The sequence below is a fragment of the Tursiops truncatus genome, chromosome 13 (genome assembly GCF_011762595.2).
Source record: "Tursiops truncatus isolate mTurTru1 chromosome 13, mTurTru1.mat.Y, whole genome shotgun sequence".
NCBI lineage: Eukaryota > Metazoa > Chordata > Mammalia > Artiodactyla > Delphinidae > Tursiops > Tursiops truncatus.
Genome location: NC_047046.1, coordinates 12,434,761 through 12,462,502, shown reverse-complemented (window position 1 = coordinate 12,462,502; position 27,742 = coordinate 12,434,761). Strand labels below are relative to the sequence as shown.

The window sequence follows — 27,742 nt, the reverse complement described above, 5'->3', positions numbered from 1 at the left end:
CTGCTGTGGCCTCTCCCATTGCGGAGCACAGGCTCCGGACATGCAGGCTCAGCGGCCATGGCTCACGGGCCCAGCCGCTCCGCGGCATGTGGGATCTTCCCAGACCGGGGCACGAACCCGTGTCCCCTGCATCGGCAGGCGGACTCTCAACCACTGCACCACCAGGGAGCCCCCAAGGAAGGCATTTTAATCCCCATTTTATAAAGATAGAGATTAATGCCAAGAGAGGGAGGTGACTTGCCCGAGGGTCATACAGCTGGAGGTAGCCGAGCCGAAATTCAAACCCAGGCCTGACTGTCCAGAGAGGTGTCTTTTTCGGTTCCTTGAAAAATGTCAACTAAAAAATGCCATCTTGGGGTTTTCTCCTGCAGGCGCCGCTCCTCGGCTGAACCCGCCCCAGCCCCCATCTGCTTTCCACTTTGGCTGCTTCTTGTACTGCAGGCTTCAGTTTAAACAGCGCCTTTTGGGGAGGCCTTTCCTGACCACCCCCATCCCCCAAGCCCTGAACAGGCCACACCTGTCCACGTTATCCTCTCTCACTGAGGTGCTCACTGCGTCACAAGCACAATCACTTATTAACTTTTTGTTTGCTTCCTTTATCTAGACAAAGGCTTTACTTCCAAGGAGCTCACATTTACATGGAGAAGAAAGACATGGAACCCAGAAACCAATAGTTATCCAGGATGGTGATAAGTGTTGAGAAGAAAATAAAACTAGGCAACGGACTGCAAAGTGACAGAGAGAGAAAGGGAAATTTAGATGTGTGTGGTTAGGGAAGGCTTCTTGGGGAGGTGATGTTTTTGATGAGATCTGAGAAGTGAGAAGGAAAGTCATATGAAAATCCAGGGAAGCAAGCTCCAAGCAGAAGGAAAAGCACGTGCCAAGGCCCTGGGGTGGGAATGAGTTTGGTGTGTTCAGGAAGTAAAAGAAAGCCAAACGGCTAGAGCTTGGCAGTCCCGAGGAGGGTGACAGGAGATGAGACAAGGCTGGGGCCAGATCATAAAAGGCCTTAGAGGCTGAGATAAGGAGTTGGTTCATTGTGGTTTGTCTCCCAGCTAGACTGTGAGCTCCATGAGAGCAGGCCCTTGTCCATCTTGTTCAGCACTGTAACCCTAGCCTCTAGCCCAGTGCTCGGCACATGGCAGGTACTCAGTAAATATTGGCTGAATCCATGGACGAATGTGTTCCCACACTGCCTCCTACACTCTCGACACGTTCCCTGTACGTATTTTAGCATCTCCTTCCCCCCCACAGGCTTCCTGTCTTCCCTTTGGTGTCCCATGCATCCCAAACCCTAGCTTTGAGAATGTCCCCCAACCATGTGAGATTATTTACCCACAAAGGCTCAGGGACCCCCCTTTCAAAGAGACCTGCATTTGCCTAGTGCATTGCAGAAAGCTCCCCACACGCTTAATGACATCAAATGTGGGATTTCAGGCCCGTATGTTCCTGTGCTCACATGCACGTGTGTATAGCTCGAGGTCCTCAGTTCCCCCCTCAGATCAGTGCAAGAAGGTGACCCCAACCCACCAGCTACTAGGAAACTCGGTCACATCAATAATTCCTATGCCTTGCTCTACACCGGTGACCGGGGGGAGTGGGAAGTTAATTAGCTTTGCTAGAAAGGGCCTGTGAAATGTTTGGAACTCTGCAGCCGGAGAAGCCTGCACACTCAAGGCACAATTCTGCATTCCAGCCCCAGCCTGGGCTCACTCAGCCGGATCTTACACCTGTTCACAGCGCTGGGTGGTATTTACAGACAGTAGACGCTCGTGGGTCAGCGGGAGGACAGGAATGGGGACACCCCTGTGCTGCGTCTGAGTTGTCGCAGAGTTAACTTAATGATGAAACAATCACCATTCATTCTCCCTTCTCCTGCGAGTGCAAATGGCTTTATAAACACCAGGCCTAGGGCGAGCGAGGAAGGCGGAGTAAACGGTTTACCTTGGGTCAGGAGTGAGCCTTCAGTCCATTAAGGGGAGTCTGAGAGCAGACGTTAATGGTCCCTCCAGGCCTGGAAGTTAATTCGGCCTTGAAACTAGTTCTCAAAATCCACTTGCTGACCACTTCGGCCCACACTGATCTCCACACCCTGCCCATGCCTCCCTGGAACATCTCCATTCACTGTTCCTTGGTCTGATTTACTCCAAGGCACCGGCCCAGGAAGTCACTGACCTTGGACTGGGTTTCTCAAAGTGGGGAGCACGTTCCTTCTGTATGCAACACAGGTGACATAACACAAGTGAGGCACTCACCTCTGGTCCAAAATTTAAGGGGTTGACAAAAAACTCAGTCATTAAGATAAAATAAATACAGGCAATATATAAAAAAAATAAGATTAATGAAAAACATCCCTGATGAACAAAATAACAAAATTTATAATAAAGACAGGGATCTTATCCTTACTCATTCTACTTGGATCCTCACTCAAATGACCTTGACCCTCATTGACATGACCTTGACACTCACTCACATGGCCTTGACCCTCACTTGCATGATCTTGACCCTCACTCAAATGACCTTGACCCTCATTGACATGACCTTGACACTCACTCACATGGCCTTGACCCTCACTTGCATGATCTTGATCCTCACTCATCTCTCTATATTTCCAACCCTAATGCAAGATGATTTTAAGTGGTCTACATGTGAACATTTAAAATTTTAATACTTAAGTATTTTTTAAAAATTATGGCAAGCGATCCCAGCTTTCTATTCGTGGTAGAGATATACCATTTTTCTTTTAAAAATACATTAATTTCAATAAATAATTTAAAGAAATTTATTTAGTGAATAATAGAGCCAGTGGTATGTGCATGGCGCCAAGATCCTGGTGGGGGGATACTTGGGCAAAGGCTCCACCCGTGACCCCTCCGAAGGCAGGGCCAAGCTAACTTTCTCTTCTATTCCTTGTTGTATGAAGGTGACTTCTGATTTAAAGCAGGAGCTTAAGAAGAAGAGAACGGGGCTTATCAGAAGTGTGGCCTTGACAGTCACCAAACCTCTCTGAGTCCCACACTCTTTACCTCTAGAATGCGGCTCACAATATTTGCCACCGTGGGCTGTGAGGTTTACAGGAGATGATTATAATGTGCTCGGTGGGGCTCAACAGGGCCACATCTTGATTTTTGTGGGCTCCTTTCCCCATTAAAAATACTAAAAATTATTTTTTATCCCTGCATAGTTATAAAGATGCATGCAATCCGCTTCAATTATATTCACCTTTATTCCAATGCACTCAAGGTATGCATCTTGCTTATTTCAAGCAGCAAAGTATTTGGTGTGGGGGGGGGGGGCTCCTGAAAGTACCATGGCTGTGGCACTCTGCTTGCTGTGCCCGTTGGAGAGGTCAGAGCTGGGCACTACAGGCAAGCACTTAATCTTTTAATCTTCACAACGTCACAAGGCAGACATTATTAGCTCCACCTTATAGATGATGAAAAGAAGGCCCAGAGAGGCTGAGCAACTTGCTCAAGGTCACACAGCCACTGAGTAGCAGGGCAGATTTGAATCCAGATCCCCTGATTCTGGAGTCTGCCCTGCTGTCATGCCCCAGGAAGTGAGATAATCTGGAGGGCTGCCAACCCTGAGTGATCGTGTCCCTCAGTTATGGAAACTATGATTATATTCAGAGCCAGCTCCTGCGAGGTCCATACTGTGGAAGCAACCTGCAGGAGGACCCCAGTGTCCTGGCCTCTTGGTTGCCTGCTAATTTGGGTGGGAGCTGGGTGACATGCTCAAGTTGGTCGTTTGAGAGTCTCTGGACATTTAAGCTGCCACCCCCAAGCAGCAAGATGTCCTCAGGGCCTCTGAGACACCGAGTACCAAACTCCAGCAGACCGGGCTGCTATTTGCTTCATGCTTCTGTGTTCTTCAAAAGGACAAAGAAAAAGAGAGGAAAAAGAACTTTGGATGCAGACCAAAGCCACTCAGGTTTTCCGCTGTGTGTCCTCTTGTAGCCTCCTCAATGAGGAGGTCCTGACAAGTGTCACCTGAACAAGGGGTCAGAGCCATTCCCTTCCACGCACGCGACACTGCAATTTTAAACAATTGTGGCTTGAGACGAAGATCCGCCCGGGGAAGGAAAATCTAACCGAGTTTGCAGTTTCCAGCTTTGGCGCTTCTTGAATTATACATGGGCAAAACCCCCTTGAAGGCTGCTTTTTAAGCCGTGAGGGGAAGGCATATAATTTTGGTCTCTGGCATTCTGCTAAAACACTTGCTGAAAATGGGGCCCCTCCCCAGCCAAGTGGCGTTTGCCTCGAAACCAAATGGGGGACGTTTGACGCCTCAAATAGCTTCAAGCTGCCAGCAGAAAGGATGCTGAGAGGATTGGTTCTTTTTCTCTTTGCCATAGTCTTGTCTCTGTAGGGCTTCTGTCCCTCGGAGGCCCTTCCCTTGCGGTAGCAGCTGTGACACAGACCACAGACATTCTCCTCCTTCCTGGATGGGAAGAGGGAAAAGTGCTATATCCTTCCAGAAGGGGAGGCAGGGGACTGGGTCGGGGCTCAGTAGGGTCCAGCCAGGCCCATCTCAGCCTCCTCTGAGAGATGGCAGCTCCGGGTCCAGACTGCCCCAACCCCACGCTGGGTCCAGAAAGGTCAGCGCCATTCCTGGCCCCTGTGATCGGGCAAACTGTCTCGAGTGGTCTGGAGCTGCAAAATGCTACCCAGAAGCAGGGGCCCCCGGCACTCTTCTCCCACTGGGATTTGCCCCAGGACAGTGGTCAAGGGCATTTGAAGGATCTGAGTCGGCTGGGGTCATTTGGGTCATTGGTGGCTTAAGAGTGTGGGCCCTGGTGACAGTCACGGGGGTTGGGATGGCGCTTTGTAACTTATTAGCTGTGTGAACCTGAGAAGGTTACTGCACCTCTGGGACCCTCAGTTTCCCTGTCTGTAGAATGGGCTGATTCTCTACTTCAAAGTGTTGCTATAAAAATGAAACGCATGCTGAGTGCCTTTAGCACAGCAACTGGGCCGAAGCGCTCCAGCAATGGTGGCTATCATGATTATTTGCATGTTGAAGATAAGGAAATGACAAGTGGTATTAGTTCCCGTTGGTAACTCAGAGGGTGTGTGTGTGTTTGTATGTGCGTGCGCATGTGTGTTCCAGTGCACGTACGCATGTGTGCCTGTGCCCGTGAGTGTGAATGTGTGTGTCTGTGCACTCGCGCACAGGCTCCAGCCAAAGGTCAGGGGAAGAGCGTTCTCGTTCCTAGACATGGAAACTTGAGAAGGGCAAATACTTCATTATTTAGATCCAAAAGCTACTCATTAGGCGAGACTCGGGCACTTAGAAAGAAAAGCTGACCTACAAGTGTAAAATGTTATTATAAGTAATGACAATGATTATAGGATGAGGGTTGAGCTGGAGAGGTTAATGTCCATTAACTACCACGAATTAGGAGACGGTGCTTCTGCAGACACTTCTGGGCGAAACCTAACGGTCTGTTTATTTACCTCACGGGGAGCTCTTAGCACATCAAAAAGGTATTTAAAACACAACCCCCCAACAATTAGCTTTAGGAAGAAGAGTAAATATGGACGCAGTTCATCACTCCAAGAGAGCCCTGCTATCAGAGACAGATGCCGTCAGTTAAATAAAACAGACACTAAGACCCACCGGAAAGATCAACCCAGAAGCAATTCGCTAATTTGCTGATCAGCAGTGGACAGTAGGATTTTGGTGGCACGCCAAAAATTCACGTCTTTCTGCTAGTTTTTATAACCTGAGTTACAGGTTCCTTTTTGCATCCACCGGGGGAAAGATGACTCAGGAATGGGCTGAGGTGATTTCACTGGCTTTGTCCATCTTTGATTTTAAAAGGTAATAGAAGGAAGTTGAACACTGAAAGAGCCAATGGCATTGGGACTTGACTGTAGGGGGACCAGTCATCCCAGTTTGCCTGGGACTGAGGGGTTTCAGTGCGAGAGCTGGGACAGTCCCGGGCAAACAGGGATGGTTGGTCACCCTGCTTATGTCCCCTCCCTGAGGCCCCAAGTATGAGTATCAGTCAATCCTGGTCGGGGTAATAGTGGGCAGAAGCTGGCTTGTGGCTTCCCCGTTAGAAATTCTACCTCCCCCCATATGGCGAAACAGACTGTGAACCCATTAGCAGCAGGAATGTGGGGTCACATGGGACTAGTGCAGGAGAGCTGCACACACCGAGGTAAACGTCCAGGGAGACCTCTGATAGGCAAAGGCGCGGGGGTCCGAAAGCTGATCTTGTACAGACTGCTTTTAACTTCCCGGAGAACTCTTGATGGAAAATTGCAGAGCCCGGTGACACTCTGCAGAGTCCAGAATCTCTGCACCCCGCCTCCCCAATATGTACCTGATCGTGTTATATAAACCGGGGCAAGAACGCACACTATGTACTCGAAATGCACATCATTCTACCATTTCAGCTGTTTCCACTGCTTCTGAGATTTCTTATATAAATATCTCTGTGTGTGCGTTTGTGTGTACATTTCTTGACATATTTACGAAGTCTCAGTTTGCCAACCTTCGGGGCATAATGCAAGAACTATTTTTCATCCTAATCTGCTGTAATGACATGTTTTATTATACTATTTCAGCTGTTTCCATTGCTTTTGCTGTTTCATGTTTTATGTATTTTAACTAATGCTTTAATTTTAGGATGTTGTGCCCTTTGGTGATTTCACAAAAGTTCACTTTGGAAAATCGACAGGGATTCACAGTGGCAGCCATTGGAGGCTCTACCCACACACAGCACAGCACAGAGGAAAGAGGGTCCGAATACAGGGCAGGAAGCAGACACACTTGAAGGCAGACTGGGGAGGCCAATGGCTTATGGGCCTGGTGTCCATAGCACCAAGATGTAGGGGGAAGCTGTGTTCACCTAAAACTTCTGCTCCGTTTAGCCCTGAAAGTCTGGCACCCGGGAACCCCCTCAGTTCTGGACAAAGCAGGATGGTTGGTCACCCTACCAAGATGGCAGGTTTGATGCTTGAATAGGCTGGTTCTTAGCAGGTGGAGGAGCTCTTGGTGTGACATAGAAAGAGCCCAGAGTTTGGAATACCCTCTTCTTTTTTTTTTTTTTTTTTTTTTTTTTGCGGTACGCGGGCCTCTCACTGTTGTGGCCTCTCCCGTTGCGGAGCACAGGCTCCGGACGCGCAGGCTCAGCGGCCATGGCTCACAGGCCCAGCCGCTCCGCGGCATGCGGGATCTTCCCGGATCAGGGCAGGAACCCGTGTCCCCTGCATCGGCAGGTGGACTCTCAACCACTGCGCCACCAGGGAAGCCCTGGAATGCCCTCTTCTTAGTTTCAAACCCCAGCTCTGCCAATGCTATAACAGTCATTTGAATCTGAGGAAGTCACTTAAGCCCTCACTAAACCTCAGTTTCCTCATCTGGAAAATGGAGCTGAGAAAGTATATTGTGCAGAAGTGCTGTAATTGATGGAGGAAGCGATGTGTGTTCTACACCTACTACATAGTCTCCTGGTTCCCTGAACTAATAATGAGGGAGTCCCACCGGATGCTTTTGAAGTGCTCAAAATCCATGTCCTGTGGCAGAGTGAAGGGCTGAGGCCACCACCCAGACCTCCCAGTCTTGGGCACCAACGTGTCCCCATGCTCATTTAGACCCTTTGGCAGTGGGGGCTGAGGAGCACAAGAGGTATTATAATAATAATAATGGTAATACATTATAATTATAAAGCAGTATATTTGCATTATAAAATATTGTATAATTATAAAATATTATAGTAATCATGGTAATACTAATGATGGCTTCTGTGTATTAAGTGCTTACTATGTGCCAGGAAACACTGTCCTTCCTCATCCCATGTAACCCCCCAGCAGGACACCTGCTGGGTAAGTGAGATCAGAGCCCCTATTTTGCAGATGAGGAAATGGAGATCTGGAGAGGTGAAGACATTTACCAAAGACCACACAGCAAGCAAATGTTCAATGGGACATTTGAAACCACATCAGTGTTACTCCAATGTCCATGCTTTTTAGCACAATGCCCTGTAGCCTCCTTTGGATGGAAGGAGTGGAGCGTCACTTGGGGCTGTAAGGCATTACAGAAGGAATGGAGAGGGAAGGTCAGTGGGCAGAGCTGAGAAGCCCTTTTGTTGTCGGGCCTTGAACACTGGCTCCAGCCTGGAACAATCCCAAGGTAGGGCATGGGGAGGGGCCTGATATTTGAGACCTGCCTTTCTCCCTCCCCTTTCTCTCCCACACCCACTGCCCATCCTGGACCCTCCTGCCTCTGTGTCCATGTATGCACGTATTTTCCCTACTCAAGGGAACATAGTGACTTTCCCTTAACACCCTACATCCTCTCTCTCTGAAAACTATTCACCCTGCAAAGCCCAGCTCGTTAATGTCCAGGCCCTTGTCCCTTTAGACTCCCATTAGTGGCTTCTTTACTGACTTAATCATAGCATCTGCCCGTGCCTGCCATGAAATGATGGAAAGTTGGCGGAAAGTCTGTTGGTCAGGGAAGTCTCAGCTGTCTTGCTCACCCCATCTGGATGACAATCAGCCATCGCGTTTCAGACCCTGACAATGTGCTAACACACTGCGTTTAATTAATGGGTCCCCAGAAGCATCACCATTTCTATTTTCTAGATTACGGGAAAGCAAACTACAGCCTGTGGGCCAGCTGCCTGTTTTTGTAAATAAAGTTGTATTGGACACAGCTATGCTTGTTCATTTGTGTATGTCCACAGCTGCTTTCATGCTACAGAGACAGAGTTGAATAGTTGCCACAGAAACTGCATGGCCTGCAAAGATATTTACTATCCAATCCTTTGTAGAAAAAGTATGGTGGCCTCTGTAAATCAAAGTAAAGACCTGAAGTTCAGAGAGGCTTAGCAACTTGCCCCGGTTAACTCAGCCAGCCAAGGACAGCCTTGGGGTTCAAACCTGGAACCCCAGGCTTCAAAGTGGTGCCCTTTCTATGCCCCAAATGCCATTCTGGCTTTCTTCCAAGTCCCCTTCCACAGATGTACCCCAGTGCTCGGCATCAAGCCACACAGAGGAGGCTCCCTCCCACCTGGCTTGGGGGCCAAGTGCAGTAGCTGACAACAGGGCCACCTGGGCTCAGGTGTGAGCATTTAAGGCACACTGGGGCCCAGAAAAAAAGGGAGTGGGCTGGAGAAGATTTTTGTTTTTTTACAGAATGAAAATGCATTTGATAAAGAATCTCACCTAGCCTGCCGATCTCATCTTCCAAGCACTTTACAGATAAACCCGTGGTGTAAAGCGAATCAATCCTTGCTTAGCTGCTCTGCTGTTTCCAGTTTCAGAGGGGCCAGACTCAGCACGGCTTGCCAGGGGCAGGGCCTTCCTTGGGTCTGGAGACCGCCCCTCAATGCAGGAGACAAAACTCCTTCCCACATCCCACAGCCAGGCTCCTCTGGTGTCCCCCGCCCCTGCCCCCAACCAGCACCCACCTTCCCCATTTCAACCCTTCAGCCTCCCCCGCCCCAGCGTCTCCAGGGGTCTGCTTCCCCACCCAGCCCTGGGAGCTCTATTTCAATCTGAGATACAATTACAGATCATGTTCCTTTTCTTCCCCCCTTTTTCTTTTTAATAAAGCCGTTTTGTGTCTCCACCGCTCCCCCTTTCCTGCATTCCTCCCATCTTAGTCTTCCCTCTCCCCCTCCTGTAGGAAATGTCTTGGATTCTCTCACTGGGGTGTAATGGTTAAATTGCTACCAGCTGATTAAACAGCAGAAGTTGAAGCTGTAATCCTCGGCGTTCAGGAACCCGGGGAGGCAGAGACGAGGGCCCTGACCCCTGACGAGGGCTTAGCCCCCGTTGACCCCCCTGCGGTGTGCCCGCCCTAGCTTCGCTCTCTGCATTTGTCCCAGGCTGCCCGACAGAATCCTCGGGGAATGGGCCAGGGGAGGAAAAGGAGAGGAGAGGCGGAGAGAGGGGAGGGAGGGGGGAGGTGGGTACCTCCCCAGCCCTGGCCCAACCTCCCAGGAATGTCTGTTCCCACCCTTGTCCCTTCCCTGCCCCCCACCCAAGCCACACACACACACACACACACACACACACACACACACACACTCACACACGGAGACATTCTCACATACACACTCAGGCTCACACACACACAGACCCCCAGTCACACACATTCACACACTCACACACCCAGGCGCTTTCTCGCTCTCTGCAGAAAGCGGACCAGATGAAGGAGCAGGCCCGCCCCCTCCTCAGGGAGCCACTCCTCCCTCACCTGCCCCACCTGGGGAAGGATCAGGAAGGTAGAGAAGTGTGAGCTGGGAAGGGGTGGGGAGAGGGAGGAGGAGGGCTTCGGGGATGCGCGGACTCAGGCTGGACCCTGGCGCTGACAGCTGCGGAGCCCGGAGTCAGGAGAGCCCTTCTTCGAGCCTCTCTGAGCCCTGTTCGCAGGCGGAGGGTGACAGCCACCTCGCAAGGCGGCTATGAGGATGAAGCAGGTGGACGCAAGTCATCGTGCCCAGCCCGGCGCAAAGCGTGTCTCATCTCGAACGGCCTGGGCTCAGGGCTGGGGTGGAGTGCAATCGTCGTAACTTTCAAACCACACCCCGCACCCCGGAAATAAAAGCTGTGTGCCCCTGGGCTCCTTACTGGACTCCTCTGACCCGCAGCTCTCCCCCTGCAAACTGCCATCGTCATGCTTCCCCGACGGGCCTGTGACAACTGGATGTGACACTCCACAAGCCGGGACCTCGCGAGGGTGTTCCTGTTCTGACTCACATGGGTGTCAACTCAGCCTCTGGGCGAAGAATAGCAGGGGGCAGCGAGCCTCCTTGGGAAAGTTCATTTCCATGGAAAGTACAGTTCAGATGAGGGGAGGATCTGGCCTGGATTCACCCTCCTCCACACTTACTCAGAAACCAGAGAGGAAAGCTGGGATGAGGAGGGAACTGGCTGCCCGCACAGGGAACGTCTGCCACCCGTCCAAGTACAGGGCTCTTGGAAGCATCCTTTCTCTTTCCATGGGGGAAAGAAAAGCCTCTGTCTTAGGGTTCTCCAGAGAAACAAGCAGAGCTATCCATATGGAGACATGCGTTTCTCTATAACCGTATCTATATAGATAGTTCTGTATGTAGAGATATAGATATGAGATAGATATCCTATATGTAGGATAGATATGATATAGATAAATCCATATATATATTTAGATGTACAGTCGGCCCTCCTCATCTGTGGGCTTCTCATCTGCGGATACAGGCGGCTGGCTGTATTCTCTGTGCTATGCCATTGTATGTAAGGGACTTGAGCATCTTTTTTTCGTTGTTTCATTTGTTTGTTTGTTTGTTTTTGGCCACACCGCAGCTTGTGGGATCTCAGTTCCCCAAACAGGGATTGAACCAGGGCCACGGCAGTGAAAGCGCAGAGTCCTAACCACTAGGCCACCAAAAAACTCACATCTTTGAATTTTGGTATCTGCTGGGGCTCTGCAACCAATCCCCCACGAATACCAAGGGACAACTGTAAAGATATATATGATACAGATGTCACATATACCTATACATCTATCTATATCTACCTATCTGTCTATCTACCTATCTATTGAGAGGGAGAGGGAGAGAAAGAGATTTACTATAAGAAACTGGCTTGCACAATTATAGGGGCTGAGCTGTCCCACAGTCTGCTGTCTGTAAGCTGGAGACCCGGGAGAGCCAGTGGTGTAAGTTTCAGTCTGAGGGCAGGAAAAGACTGCCTCCCAGCTCAAAAATCATCAGGCAGAGAGTGAATTCTCTTTTTCTCCACCTTTTTGTTCTATTCAGGCCCTCAAGGGATTGAATGTGGGAGGGCCATCAGCTTTACTCAGTCTACCCATCCAGATGATAATCTCATCCTTAAACACCCTCATAGACGTACCCAGAAAATGTTTAACCAAATAACTGGACACCCTGTGGCTTCATCAAGTTGACACAGGAAATTGAACATCACAGCCTCCAACTGGGGTAGGAGAGAGCAGAGGGGAAGGCTGCTTGAGGGCTGAGGGTCAGGCCCATTTCTGTACAGTAGGGTTGACTAGTGTCCCCCCCAAATCCATTTCTACCCAGAACCTCAGAATGTGACCTTCATTGGAAATAGGGTCTTTGCAGACACAGTTAAGCTAGAATTGAGATGAGACCATAGTGGATTAGGTTGGGCCCTATATCCAATGAGAATATCCTTATAAGAGACAGAAGAGGACAGACACAAGGAAGAAGGCCCTGTGAAGACAGAGGCGGAGACTGGAGTGATGCTCCACAAGCCCAAAGAACGCCTGGGGCCACAAGAAGGTGGAAGAAGCAAGGAAGGATCCTGCCCTAGAGCCTTGAGAGGGAGTGCGGCCCTGCTCAGACCTTGATTTTCAGCTTCTGGCCTCCGGAACTGCGAGACAGTAAAAATTGCTGTTTTCACCCACCCAGTTGGTGGTAATTTGTTACAGCAGCCACAGGAAACTAATACATCCTGCCAATCATGCATCACTGGTCCTATTTTACGGATGGGGAAATCGAGGCACAGAGAGGGGAAAGTCCTTTGTCCAAAATCACACAGCTGGTTGGAAGTGAAGGCAGGATTCAAACCCAGGTCTAACTCTGGTGCCTGAGCCTGTACTGCTGAGTTCACCCAGGAGGGACATTTCTGCAGGGGACAGATGTTGTGAAAGACGGAAGGGAAGGCAAGCGCTGGCTTCCTTTGCCCCCAGCTAACAGGCTGTCAAGGTAGCTGTGCTGAGGGGTCTGAGAGATGGGATCTCAGGGATCCTTTCCTAGGCTGAGTCCCTAGGCGGGGGCGGGGGCGGGAGGAGGGGTGGGGTCTGAAAATTCCACCAGTGTAATTGTGAGAGAAAGAAATTCTGGTCACAGCTGGTCTTCCCGTCCAGGAGCTGCCCTGACCTTGCTACTAAACCTGGGTATTTACCTAGAGGCAGGGCTGGGGCAGGTGCCCAGGACCTAGAATGCAAGGAGGCACTCACTCTCGGGGTCGTGCCAGGGCCCAGTCCCGGCTGGCATGAACCTGAGAGCGAGCGCCTCCTTATATTTCGCTTGCCTCACCCCAGTCCTGGCCTGCCCTGGGCGTAACTTATCAGAGGAACAGAGGGCATTCTGGGCTACTGGCAGCAAGTGGGCTGTGGAGCCACACAGATCTGGGTGTAAATCCTGGCTTTAGCCGCTTACTAGCTGGATGACCGTGGATGGGTCTGTTCTCTTATTTGAACTCAGTTTTCTCATCTATAAAATGGGGATAATAGATTAAAACCTACCTCATCGGTTGTGGTGGGGATTAAATGAGTTGACACAAGAAATGCCTGGCACTTGGTTAAAGCTATTGTTACCATATTTGCAGCTCGGAAAGAGGAAGTTGGGGGGTAGCAACATGAGTAATGGCTGCATCTGTTGGCAGATCAGAGGTGGCCAGCCAAGTGGACGAGCCGGTTGGGTGTAGCTTCAGAGTGAACGATAACTGGTAATTTCTTGTTTAAGAAAAACCCAGGCTCAGACTGGAAGGGCGAGGCAGCTGGTGCACACAGCTCTTTAGGAATCTTCACAGCCCTTTGCAGGGAGTCACACTTGCCAGCCAATTCCTCCTGTCTGGACGGCAGCCACGAAGTTCCTGTGGGCACCGCCCAGACCATCTCCAGGTAGGGGAGCTCTGGAGAGAGAGTCCCAGGTACCCCAGTTTTAGCTCTGCGGATGTGAGCTGGTCACCTCCCAGTGTCCTGGCATTTCTGAGCCAGAGGGGACATTGGGCTGGGTCCCTGGCGACAAGGACAGGTTGGGTTGAGCAGCGCAATCTGTTCCTTATCAGAGCGACAGATCTTTTCTCAAGTTCAGCTCTGGCTGATGCCCTGCCGGTGGTGGAGGCTCCTGTCCTCACCACCATGAGTTCACAGTTCTCGCGGCTGACGGCGGTGGGCTGCCAGGCCCCACAACTGCCGCCCACCCGGTGAGGAAGGCAGACAGGGCCTCACATTGTTTACCTGCTCTTACTTTTTAAGCTCATTGATTTGCCCTCCTGACCCTTGTTCCCAGACAGAGAACATCCAAAGCAAGGGGCAGGCTCCAAGTTCCTATCTGGGTATTTTTTTCTTTTAAGGGTGTGGCTGCCCATTAGCCCAAGGCAACCCCCTCCCAATCTTCCAGCTCAAACTACAGCCCTTGCCTGCTTGCTCACGCCTGGCTTGAACCCAGCTCCTTGATCTGTCCCTCTGTCAAGCTCCCGATGTGAAGTTCACACTTTTCCATTAGCACAATGATCGCATTCTTAATGAGCGCATCTATCGTTTATTGAGCTGTTACTATGTGCCAGGCACTGTGCTAAAAGGTTACCTCATTTAGACCTGGCAGTAACCCCAAGAGAAGAGGATTATTTTACAGATGAGCGTAAAATAATTATTTTATGCGACAGGATTACTTTAGAGAGAATGAGCTACTTGCCCAAGCTCACCCACCCAGTGAGGCAGGGTTTGAAGACAATTCTGTTCGACTTCACATTCTGGGTCCTAAATTTCCCAGTAAGCCATCCTGTACTTCGGTTACCTGCAGACTTCTCCCCCTCTCTCAGCCTTGGGTCCCCATGTCCCCTAGGGTATAGACTCTGAGAGAGCAGAGAAGCACAGCTATCATTTTTTAAAAGAAATTATATAAATTTACAATTAAATAAATTCTATTAAAAACAAAGGAAATAAGTATTCAAAACTCCTCACTTAATCAATTGACTGCATTATTCTATTATCTATGCTCTTGAGATTTTTTTTATGTCTATTATGTCTGTATGGTGAAAATACTATATGGTATTTGCTATTGTACATCTACACATCTTTTCCCAACTCTGTATTCAGTGACTTCATTTTGGGAGCTTGAAACTGGCCATGGCGGAATTATTTACACCATTGTAATTGGCAAATGCTGCAAATCAGGGGTTTCCTCTGGGAAGTCAGTTATCGAAATTTTACCTGCATACCACTGATCACAACCTTTGTGGTAGGTGCTAATCATCCCCTTTGAACAGATGAAGCAGTTGAGGCTCAGAGATGCTAAGTGATTTGCCCAAGGTCAACTTCTAGAAAGTGATGGGGCTGGGATAAGATCCCAGTTCATGCCATTTCCACTGCACTGATACACCTTCATGTCTACTGAAGATAGGAAAAAAATCCAGAAGCTCACTCCTTTCCAACCTACCCCAACCTCCAGGTACTGCCTTGTGTTTGGTGAGTAAAATCTGAAGGTCGTTGGAGATGCCAGCCATGCAGAAGGTCTCTGATTCAGAGAGAAGAGTGGTAGGTAAATCCTTGGCCTGGAAAGGAGGGAGAGGAAGTGACAAAAAATGACAAGGTCAAGTTTTCAACAGACTGAAATCACATTCCACTCACCTGAGCCTTCAAGAACTAGTACTAAGTTGGCCAATTAAAGGTAATTTCATCTCTAGCGTCTCTTTGAGGGTTACTTAAAGAAGCCTTAAAAATTAATCTTTCCTTTATCCCAAGAACAAAACAAAATTCCCACCCACTATCTTCAAATGATGAGGTGTGGTGTTAAATTAATGTTATTTATTTTTTGCGGTACGTGGGCCCCTCACTGTTGTCGCCTCTCCCGTCGCGGAGCACAGGCTCCAGACGTGCTGGCTCAGCGGCCATGGCTCACGGGCCCAGCCGCTCCATGGCATGTGGGATCTTCCCAGACCGGGGCACGAACCCGTGTCCCCTACATCAGCAGGCGGACTCTCAACCACTGCGCCACCAGGGAAGCCCTAAATTAATGTTATTAATCGCAGACTGCAACTGCAGTTCTTCTGAACTCTGTGGACCCCGCACAGTTTGTTGCTTCTTTCAGTTACACATGTATTTTTATGTAGATTCAAGGTCCCTCTTGTGAAAGAATCATGAGCTCAGCAAATATCAGAAAAGCCTGAAACTCATCGGTTGGTAAATATCATTTGTTCTGTGTCTAGGAGGGCAGAGACCTTGGCTTGGGTGCCCTTGGAGAGACCAGATGCTTGCTCCTGGGAATTTTATAATCTTGTTGGGGCTTCGAAGGCAACCCTATACTAAATGGTTGAGGAAAAGTGAGAGAGGAAATGCAGGTATTTAACAAATCTGGAGGGCAATTCAACAACTATTATTCAAGAGAGGCAACCTCAAACAACACTTGGAAATCATTTGTATAGACTTTTTTTTTTGTTTTTAAGATTTTTTCTTTTGATGCAGACCTTTTTTTTTTTTTTTTTTTTTTTTTTTTTGCGGGGGGTACGCAGGCCTCTCACTGTTGTGGCCTCTCCTGTTGCGGAGCACAGGCTCCGGACGCGCAGGCCCAGCGGCCACGGCTCACAGGCCTAGCCGCTCTGCGGCATGTGGGATCTTCCCGGGCCGGGGCACGAACCCGTGCCCCCTGCAGTGGCAGGCGGACTCTCAACCACTGCGCCACCAGGGAAACCCGATGCGGACCATTTTTAAAGTCTTTATTGAATTTGTTACAATATTGCTTCCGTTTTATGTTCTGGTTTTTTGGCCGCAAGGCATGTGGGATCTTAGCTCCCCAACCAGGGATCGAACCCACACCCCTTGCATTGGAAGGTGAAGTCTTAACCACTGGACCACCAGGGAAGTCCCTAGACTTTCAAGCTAGCAAAGTTAAGGGGGAAAAAGAAAACCCAGTAGTGGTCAATGCTGATGAGGATGTGGTGAGCCAGACATTTTTCATTCAGGGTAAACGGTACAACCTTTCAGAAACAAGCCAGGTAGATAACGCTTATCCTGATCTTGGTGTTCACCACACATGTCCTCAGTTGCTTTGCAGAGGCCTTTGCTGTTGTGTCCATCTTGGACCCCTTCTCCCTTCTTCTGGTAAAAGCACCCCAATATTCCTTGGGGGGATTACTCCCTCCACTCTCCAGCCCCATAGTTCAGGAGGAACTGATTTCACCTCTGGCTTGTACAGGTGTGTGGTAGACAGACTTCCAAGATCCCCCCTTGCCCCCCACCCCATGGTCCCTGTCTCTTGGTGTTCACACCTTTGTATGATCCCCTCCTCCTGAGTGTCGGCTGAACCTAATGACTGGCTTCTAATCAATAGAATACAGTGAAAGTAATGGATGTCATGTCTGTGATTAAGTTACAAACGGTTGTGATTTCTGTGATGCCAGCAGTCGATCTCTAGTTCCCTCTCAGATTGCATGCTTTGATGAATAAGCCACCGTGTGGTGAGGAACTAAGGGCAACCTCCAGCCAAGGCAACAGTCAGTGAAAGTCTGAGGCCCTCAGTCCAACATCCTATAAAAGACAGCCCTGACAACAACCACTGAGTAAGTTTGGAAGTGGATCCTTTCCCAGTTGAGCCTTCAGATGAGACTGTGGACCCAGGGCTGACACCTTCATAGCAGCCTTGTGAGATAATGTGAAGCAGAGGACCCAGCTGAGCTGTGCCCAGGTTCCTGACCCATGGAAACTATGAGATAATAAATGTGGGCTGTTTTAAATTGCTAAGTTTGGGGGTCATTTCTTATGTAGTAATAGATAACTAAGACAGGGTAGACATACTCTAATCAACCAGAGCATTGCATTTCCCCCAGCTACAATGATTAGTTCAGGGCTGTCCATGTGATTTAGTGTGAGGGTTAGGATTAATCCTGGCACTATTATAAGATCAGAGGGGGAAGAGATGCTCTGTCCATTGGTCTCAGAGTTGGGAGCTGCCAAAGACTACCTTGTGAAGAGGATCTACTTGAGAATGAAATAATATTAGCACCATGAGATAGATATTCCAGGCCTGATGACACTGTGTGAGCCCCTAGATCCAGCCTTGCCTGAAACTTTCCCTGGGGAATTTTTAGTTGTATAATCTAATAAATACTGTTTACTACTTAACTCATTTTGTATTGGGTTTCTGTTATTTATTAAAGCCTCTTTTAGTCATTCATTTGATAGGTATTCACTGAGTTTTTACATGTGCTATTCTTAGGCAATTCTTTTTCCTTTGGGAAAGAAAATCTTTCCAAGACCACTCCCATAGAAGACTTCTTGTTATATCTATTTGGGCAGAACTAGGTCACCTGCCTACCTCTAAACAAATTACTGGCAAAGAGAAACACTGCCTTTTTTTTTTTTTTTCTAATTTAGACATGACCCATTACTGGGCCTGGACCGACTGCTATCTGAACAACATCAGGGGAATTTATCAAGAAAGAAAACAGAAGGGGTCATTGGGCAAGTGACCAAGAGTGTCCACGACCATAATGATGATTATCTTAGGTCACATTTTTGGGGGACACTTACAACCCCCCAGGCTCTGGGCTAAGCACTTCACATGCATAATCTCATTCACTCTTTGCAGCCACTCTATGAGATAGGTTCTACCTGCTACCCATTTTTTATGGGTTGAATTATGTCCTTCCCAAATTCATATGTTGAAGTCCTACTCCCCTGCCCGCCCCCCTGCCAAGTACCTCAGAATGTGATCTTATTTCGGTCATTGCAGATGTAATTAGGACTTCCCTGGTGGCACAGTGGTTAAGAATCCACCTGCCAATTCAGGGGGACACGGATTCGAGCCCTGGTCCAGGAAGATCCCACATGCCGTGGAGCAACTAAGCCCATGCACCACAACTACTGAAGCCTGCGCACCTGGAGCCTGTGCTCCATGACAAGAGAAGCCACCACAGTGAGAAGTCCGCGCACCGCAATGAAGAGTAGCCCCCACTGGCTGCAAGTAGAGAAAAGCCTGCGTGCAACAACGAAGACCCAACGCAGCCAAAAACAAATAAGTTAATTAATTTTTTAAAAAGAAGTAATTAGATAAGATGATGTAATTAGGGTGGGACCTTATCCAATGTGACTGGTGTCCTTATAAAAAGGGGAAATTTGGACACACATAGAAGGAAGGCAGTAGGAAGAGATACAAGGAGGAGATGGCCAACTACACACTAGGGAGAGAGGCCTGGGACAGATCCTTCCTTCCACAGCCCGCAGAAGGAAGCAAACCTGCCATCACTTTGATTTCCAACTTCTAGCTTCCAGAACTGTGAGACAATGCATTTCTGTTGTTTAAGCCACCCAGTTTGTGGTACTTTGTTACGGCAGCCCTAGCAAAAGAAGACACCATTTTACAGAGTAATGGCTGGGAAAGTTAAGTGAATTTCCCAAGCACTGATTGCAACCAAGGTCTCTCTGACCCCAAAGCCCATGGTCTTAACCACAAGTCTAAAATGGATTGTGTACTGCAGGCAGCTGGGAGCTGGAGAAAGTTCGAGTGGCCCGTCCGAGCCACGTTTCAGGTAGAATGTCATCACTGCAGAGATCAAAAAGTTCCTTTTTGTGTCTGTCGTCAATCTCTTTTATCCTAGGCTTGCTGCCTCTGGCCTGGTTTCTAGGAGACAGGCAGAACCCCTCCTAGAGGCCTCCTCATAACCCCGCCTTGGACGAGAAGCAGGTAATTAAGTCCCTTCTCTTCTAGGACCTGTGGTCTCAGTCTTTGATCTTTCGTCCCTCTGCCCTAAAGCTTCCCCAGCCACTGAGGGAGGCGTGAGCAGGGTGTGAGAATAGCAGGGTGTGAGAATGACTGGGCAAGGGCAAGTGTCCGAGGAGACCCAGGACTCACCCAGAGCCACTGGGATAAGGAAGGAACACTGGCTGGAGGCCTGTCCTGGCCACACACGATGTAGCCATGGTGATCCCTGGACCCTCAACCACCCAGCAAGGGGTTGACGACGCTGTATCTAAGCCCCCTTCTTTGCTCCTGAGATCCAAAGCCACTCGATAGCTTGGAGCCTCTACGTCCCCCACTTCAAAAGGTTAAACGTACACATTTATATATTGATAATATGTTTTTGGTTAAAAAGGAAGAGAGAGGGAGAGCGAGAGAACGAAAAGCTGCTTCTTCTATCTTGAGTCATCACAGAGCTCCTATTCCCATCCCACCCTCGGCCCTGTGGCCTCCCCCCCTCCATTCTCTATTCGGTTTGCAAGGCTGTTATTCCTGCCAAATGAGTCATTGATGTGGGAAAGTTCATTCATTTGGGCAGACTTCACCATCGCTCTGAGAAATGGAGACTGCACCTACTGCCGCAGAAGACAGGTTATCGCGGTGATTCGTTCATTCCTCCTTGCATTCATTCATTTATTCCCAGAGCACATAATCGTCTCTCACAGACACACACGGGCAGACTCACTGATTGTTTTCTATCTCAGGGAGTAGATGTGAGGCTTAAATGAGGTAATATATGTAAAAAGGCTTCAATAATAATAATAATGACAATAATAATGATAATAGCTAATCCTCATTGAGCACTTGTTATGCGTCAAGCTGATGCTAAGCTTTTTTAAAAATAAATAAGGCAATAAATTAAGCAGGCTTTATTTAATGCCTTTAATCCTGACGCTGTTTTCTGGGGCAGGGATGATTATTATCTTCGTTTTGGAGATTCAGAGACTGAAGCTCAAAGGGGTCAAGGTGGTCTGGCCACAGTCATTACACACCTCATAAGTGGCAGAGGGAAGTCAAGCCCAGCTTCCTCTTATCATGACCCATATTTATAAGGTGTTGACCACGTGGCAGACACTGGACTTACAACCTGCTTCTCCACTCCCAGCCCACTTGGCTCTTCACAGGAACCTGTGACGTCGGGACTGCAATTAGCATCTGTTTTCCAGCTGAGCAAACTACATTTTGGAGAAGCAGGGCAACTTGCCCAAGGAGGCATGGCTATTACCCAGAAGAGCTGGGTGGAGAGCAGGCAGTCTGGGCTCGGAAGACACTCTGTCCCCATTGTGAGCAGAGAGCCTGGCACTTAGCATGTGTGTCCCGTTCTTGTTGGCCACACTCACCATCAGCACCATGGACACTCCTTCTGGGACCCGTACATTGTCGTGGGCACATAGATCCTGTGACAGAGACAGTGCCGTGTGCTCACCAAACCCCATGTCCTCATTCTCTGAGACACACAGATGAACTCTGGCAGTTAGGCAGGTTCATGCCACTGAATTCTGACCAATGGAATGTGGGCTAAGTGATGAGGGTCACTTCCAAGCCTGGCCCTGAAAAAAGCCCATGAGCCTCTATCTGCTGCTTAGATGCAGAGGATCCCATGGAAGATTCTGAGACCCTAGGGGAGGGTGGAACCACTGAACTGGAAGATGTCTGAGTGACTGCTCTCCCACTGAGCCATACTGGACTTTAGTGTGCACCTCAACCGTTATTGGGGTACCCACTGAGATGGGGGTTTGTTACAGCAGCTAGACTATCCTCACTCACACAGATATTACTGGAAGGGTTTTTGATATAATGAGATTCTGGTCTAGGGTTTCCTTGGGAAAGGACTCACCTACGCCAGAACTCAAGCTTCATAAAAGTAGAGTCCCCTGTGTCAAGTGCAGGGCTTGGCACACAGTAGGTCTTCAAGAAATATTTGTGGAAGTGACCAAATGAATCTCCCATCTCTGAGGTCCTTGGACCACTGGGAAGCTTCCTGGATGGTGATGCAGGAAGGAGGTCTTAATCATGCCACCTAATCCTCCATCCTTTCCCAATACTCATGCTAACTAACCCTCATCTACCTCCCTGCATGTCCCCAGTATGGTGCTGGGGGACAACCCCAGCAGTAACATCTAGAACCTGCTTGTCAAGGCTGATGTCATTCTACAAATATCAAGCTGACTTCATTCCATCCTAACTGGCCGTCAAGTCTGGGAAAAGCCAGGCAGCCTGGGCTCCAAGATGCACACACTACGTTCAGATGTTTACAGAAAACCAGTGCACGAGGATTTGCTCGAAAGCTAAATTTCCTCTTAGCCAAAGCCCAGAAATACCTTTTAAACCCTGAGCAAATAAGCCAGAGAAGAAGGCATTCTCCCTCTGACAGAGTCCTTAGAGCCTGGGAGATCTTCAACTTTGCAAGGAAGCAAGCTTGCTGCAAAAGGTGTGCGGCACAGCGGAGCCCCTCACCACTCACAGCCAGCCCCTTTGAGAACCTTCCCTTTAGTCCCAGAGCACAGGGGCACAGACAGCCACAAGCACCAACCCTGACTTCAGGCTGTGAACAGAAAACCTGAAATGCACATCTAGGTCCACTCGGAGAGATAACGTTGGCTCGGAATAAAATTAAAAGGAGCCATTGTTTTTTAAAAATTAACCAACCAAACAAAACCATTTCCCCACGGAGTGTTGAACTGAGTAAAATGTATGCTGACCAAAAGTTTGCTAGAGCCATCACTGACATTGAGAATACTGTCTGACATTTATCAAGTACTTCTTAGGTGCCAAGTGATGGCTTTCTACAGAAACCTCGTTTAATCCTCACAACAAACTTCTGAGACAGAAATGACCACTATTACCTCTTTTACACATGCAGAGATGGAGCAGCAGAGACGTTCAGTAACAGGTTTGATTTCACAGCGCCAGCAAGCAGCTGTGCCAGGATGCTCACCCAGCATGTCTGCAATTAGCCAGGTCCCAGTTCAAAGCCCAGCTCAGCTTGGCTATAGGATCTTGGGCAACTTATTTAACTTCTCTGAGCATCTGAAGACAAGAAGAGTAATAGTACCTAGTTTATAAATTTAAGTGAGATGATATATGTGAACATAGCTAAATGATCATTTGCTCTTATTGCATTTCATCTTGCATGTTGTTTTAATTGTAAGGCATTATTCGGGCTGCTGGCAGCTGGAAGCAGAGGTCTGCTACCGTGTCCGGGTGTGTCAGAGACTCTGGGGTGCTGAGGCCAGGAAGCAGCCGAGCAGAAGGGGCCCGAGAGCGTTGGCAGGGGTTGGAGGAAGTAGGAAGCAGCCATAGAAGGGTGAAGAGAGCTTGGCGGGATGAGCGATGAGACCTCCAAATCCATCAGCAAAACCAGTGAACGTGGTCCCCTAGATCACGTGTGATGTGGCCCCACTGGGTATAGCCACAAAGGCACCCCTCCTTTCTACTTGCAGCGGGGAAGATGATTTGGCTGAGCAAGAGGGAAACTGAGGAGAGAAGAAAGGCTGTGGACTTCCGGGACGGTGGGGGCAGTGCCTGGGAGAAGGAGGGGCCAGCTGAGCAGGAAGAAACGGGCAGTGTATGAGTTTCCAGTGGCTGCTGTAACAAATGGCCACAAACTTGTCTCTGTCTTCCCATGGCCTTCTCCTCTATGTGCGTCTCCCCGCCTTCTCTTTTCTTCTCTTCTAAGGACGCTTGTCTTCAGATTTACGCACCTCCCCCCCAATCCAGGATAATCTCATCTTGAGATCCTTAACTTTATTACATCTACAAAGACCTGTTTTTCAAATAAGGTCACATCCACAAGTGGAAATATCTTTTGGGGGCCACCATTCAACCTGCTACAGGCTTAGGAAATAGAAGGGTTCATTTGCCCCCTAAAACTTACAATCATTAATGCTTCTAAACATTAAAAAGTACAGAACATAAAATAACCGACATCCATCTACCCAGAACCCCAATTTAAAAGATGTTAACGTTTTCCCGTAATTGCTCAGATGTGTCTCGAAAAAAAAAAAAAATATATAAAACATAACAAACACATCCCTTCCCTTCCTTCTCTCCTTAGAGAGAACCACAGTCCTGAATTTGGTCTTTCACTCTCGTGCATGTTGTCATACTTTCACTGCATTTGTATGTAACTTTAAACAATTGACAGTTCCTGTATGTTTTTAAAATTTTACATAAATGGTATTACATGGTATTTATCCCTTTTAAAATCTGCAGCTTAAAAAAAATCTGCAGCTTTATAAAGATATAATTCACACATCATAAAACTCATCCTTCTAAAGTGTACAACTCAGTGGCTTTTAGTATATTGACAGAATTGTAAAACCACCAACAGTATCTAATTCCAGACCATTTTCATTACCCCGGAAAGAAGCCCGTACCTATTAACAACCACACCCCTGCTCCCACCTTTCCTTTCCCTCCTACCTCTGGCAAGCACTAGTCTACCTCCTGTCTCTATGGATTTGTCTATTCGGGACACTCCATACAAATGAAATATATGTGGTCATTGGGGATCTTTAGTTTAGCATAATGTTTTCAAGTTTCACCTATGTTGTAGCATGCATGTATCAATATTTCATTCCTTTTTATGGCTGACTTATATTCCATTGTACGGACAGACCACATTTTGTTTATCCCATCATCAGTTGATGGACATTTGGGTTGTTTCCACTTTTTGGTTATTATGAGTAATGCTGCTGTGAACATTCGTGTACATGTTTTTGTGTGAACATGTGTTTCAATTCTCTTCGGTATATACTTAGGAGTGGAATTACTAGGTCACATGGCAACTCTATGTTTAACTTTTTGAGGAACTGCTTAACTGTTTTCCAAAGTGTCTGCATCATTTTACTTTGCTACCAGCAATGATAAGGGTTCTAATTTCTCCCCATCCTTGCCAATACTTGTTACTGGCTATCTTTTTTTTTTTTTTTTTTGCGATACGTGGGCCTCTCACCGCTGTGGCCCCTCCCACCGCGGAGCACAGGCCCCGGACGCGCAGGCTCAGCGGCCACGGCCCACAGGTCCAGCCGCTCCGCGACAAGTGGGATCCTCCCGGACCAGGGCACGAACCCGTGTCCCCTGCATCAGCAGGCGGACTCTCAACCACTGCACCACCAGGGAAGCCCTTGGCTATCTTTTTGATTTTAGCCATCCTAATGCATGTGAAGTGGTATCTCATTGACGTTCAGATTTTCATTTTTCTGTTGGTTAATGATATTGAGCACCTTTTCATGTGTTTATTGGTCATTTGTGTATATTTTCATTTGAGAAATATTTATTCAAATCATTTTGCCTATTTAAAAAACTGGGTTATTTTTCTTTTTATTATTGAGTGGTAAGAATTTTAAAAAATATATTCTGTAAAGATGCAGACGTAGAGAATGGACTTGAGGACATGGGGGAGAAGGGGAAGCTGGGACAAAGTGAGAGAGTGGCACTGACATATATACACTACCAAATGTAAAATGGATGGCTAGTGGGAAGCAGCCGCATAGCACAGGGAGATCAGCTCGGTGCTTTGTGACCACCTAGAGGGGTGGGATAGGGAGGGTGGGAGGAGTGCTCAAGAGGGAGGCATATGGAGATATATGTATACATATAGCAGATTCACTTTGCTGTACAGCAGAAACTAACACAACACTGTAAAGCAATTATACTCCAATAAAGACATAAAAAATTATTTTAATTAAAAAAATAAAATATATTTCCTAGTTAAAAATAAATAAATAAATAAAATATATTCTGGATACAGGTCCTTTGTCAGATATATGAATTGCAAATATTTTCTCCCTTTCTGGGGAAGAATGCACAAAAGTTTTAAATATTGATAATGTCCAATTTATTTTTTCCATTTGTCACTTTAGCTTTTTTTTCTTTTTTCTTTTTTTTTTTTGGCGGTATGCAGGCCTCTCACTGTTGTGGCCTCTCCCGTTACAGAGCACAGGCTCCGCATGAGCAGGCTCAGCGGCCATGGCTCACGGGCCCAGCCACTCCGCAGTATATGGGATCCTCCCAGACCGGGGCATGAACCCGTGTCCCCTGCATCAGCAGGCGGACTCTCAACCACTGTGCCACCAGGGAAGCCCTGTCACTTTAGCTTTTACTTTCATGTCATTTCTAAGAAACCACTGCCTAGTCCAGGGTCATGAAGATTTATGCTTATGTTTTCTTCTAAGAATTTTACAGTTTTAGCTCTTGAGACCTTTGATCCATTTTGAGTTAATTTTTGTAGATGGTATAAAGTAGGGTTCCAGCTTCATTCTTACATGTGTCCCGGCACAATTTGTGGAAAAGATTGTTCTTTGTCCACTGAATTGTCTTGGGACCCTTGTTGAAAATCAGTTGAACAAAATGTAAAGGTTAATTTCTGGACTCTTAATTCTATTTCATTAATCTGTATGTCTCTTCTTATACTAGTGCCACTCTGTCCTGATTATTTTAGCTTTGCAGTAAGTTTTGAAATCGGGAAATGTCAGTCCTCCAACTTTGTTCTTCTTTTTCTTTTTTCTTTTGGCCGTGCTGCACAGCATGTAGGATCTTAGTTCCCCGACCAGGGATCAAATCTGAGCCCTCTGCACTCGAAGTGCGGAGCCTCAACCACTGGACAGCCAGGGAAGTCCTCTGTTCTTCTTTTTCAAGAGTTTTGGCTCTTCTAGATCTCTTGCATTTCCATCTAAATAGTAACATCAGCTCGTCAATTTCTATGGAAAAGGCAGCTGGAATTTTGGTAGAGATTGCATTGAATATGTAGATTAATTTGGGTGGTATCGCCATCGTAATAATATTATGGCTTTCAACTTATAATCATGGGATTTCTTTCAATTTACTTAGGTCTTTAATTTTTCAATGGCATTTTATAGTTTTTAATATTCAAGTCTTCTACTTCTTTTGTTAAATGTATCCTTAAGTATTTTATCCTTTTTTTGCCATTGTAAGTGGAATCGTTTTCTTAATTTTATTTTCAGACTATTTATTGCTAATGTATAGAAATACAATTGATTATTGTATATTGATCTTGTATCCTACAACCTTGCTTAACTCATTTTAAAGTTCTAATAGTTTTTTGCCTTTGCTTTTTGCATTTGTGGATTCCTTAGGATTTTCTATGTACAAGATCATGCCATCTGCAAACAGAGATAGTTTTACATCTTCCTTTCTAATCTGGTTTCCTTTTATTTCTTCCTCTTGCTTAATTGCCCTAGCTGAAACCTCCAGTACAATGTTGAATAGAAGTGGTGACAGTGGATATCCTTGTCTTGCTTCTGATCTTAGAGAGAAATTATTCAGTCTTTCATCATTAAGTATGAGGTAGCTGTGGGGTTTTTCATAGATGCCCTGTATCAGATTGAAGAAGTTCCCTTCTATTCCTAGTTTCTGAGTGTTTTTTTTAATCATGAAAGGATGTTGGATTTTGTCAAATACTCTTTCTGCACCTATTGAAATGATTGTATGGCTTTTCCCCTTTTTTCTATTAATATGGCACATTACATTGATTAGTTTTTTAATATGTTAAACCGATCTTGCATTCCTGGAATAAATCCCACTTGGTCATGGTATATAATCCACTTTATATGTTGCTGGATTTAGTTTGCTTTGTTGAGAAGTTCTGCATCCATATTCACAAGAGATATTGGTCTATACTTTTCTTTTGATGTCTTTGGTTTGGGTATCTTGGTAATACTGGCCACATAGAATGATTTGGGAAGTATTCTCTCTTCTTCTATTTTTTGGGAGAGTGTATGAAGGATCAGTGTTAATTATTCTTTAAATGTTAGGTAGAATTCACCAGTGAAGCCACCTGTGCCTGGGCTTTTCTTCATAGGAAGTTTATTTAGTTACATATCAAATCCTTTAAAATTTAATGAGAACTTTTCAAAGGCCTAGCTTATGGTCTAGCCTAGAGAACGTTCCATGTGCACTTGAGAAGAATGGTTTCTGATGTTTTGGGGTGAAGTGTTCTACGGACATCTAAGAGGTCTGGTTGGTTTATAGTACTGTTCAAGTCTTCTATTTCTTTGTTTATCTTCTCCCTTTTGGATAGTACAGTACTGACGTCTCCAGCTTTTATTGCTGAGTAGTCTAGTTCTCCTCACATTTCTGTCAGTTTTTGCTTCATGCATTTCAGGGCTCTGTTGCCTCCGTGATTGATTATCATTATGTTTTTGTTTTTGTTTTTTGTTTTTGCAGTACGCGGGCCTCTCACTGCTGTGGCCTCTCCCGTTGCGGAGCACAGGCTCCGGACACGCAGGCTCAGCGGCCATGGCTCACGGGCCCAGGCGCTCCATGGCACGTGGG

The 27,742-nt window shown here is 47.3% G+C and overlaps 1 protein-coding gene across 8 annotated transcripts in view; it reads right to left on the bottom strand.

Annotated features, from left to right (window-relative positions):
* The window catches only part of SPRING1 (SREBF pathway regulator in golgi 1), a 321,466-nt gene that overhangs the window by 48,356 nt on the left and 245,368 nt on the right, over positions 1-27,742 (bottom strand). For 4 of the 8 annotated variants that reach the window (XM_073790116.1, XM_073790121.1, XM_073790120.1 and 1 more), the window contains exon 6: positions 15,149-15,263. In XM_073790116.1, coding sequence (XP_073646217.1) covers positions 15,149-15,263 — 115 coding nt within the window. Of the gene's footprint in view, positions 1-2,790; positions 4,444-13,496; positions 13,620-15,148; positions 15,264-27,742 lie in introns of those variants that run through there. The other 4 variants (XM_073790115.1, XM_073790118.1, XM_073790128.1 and 1 more) reach the window with 4 other exon arrangements.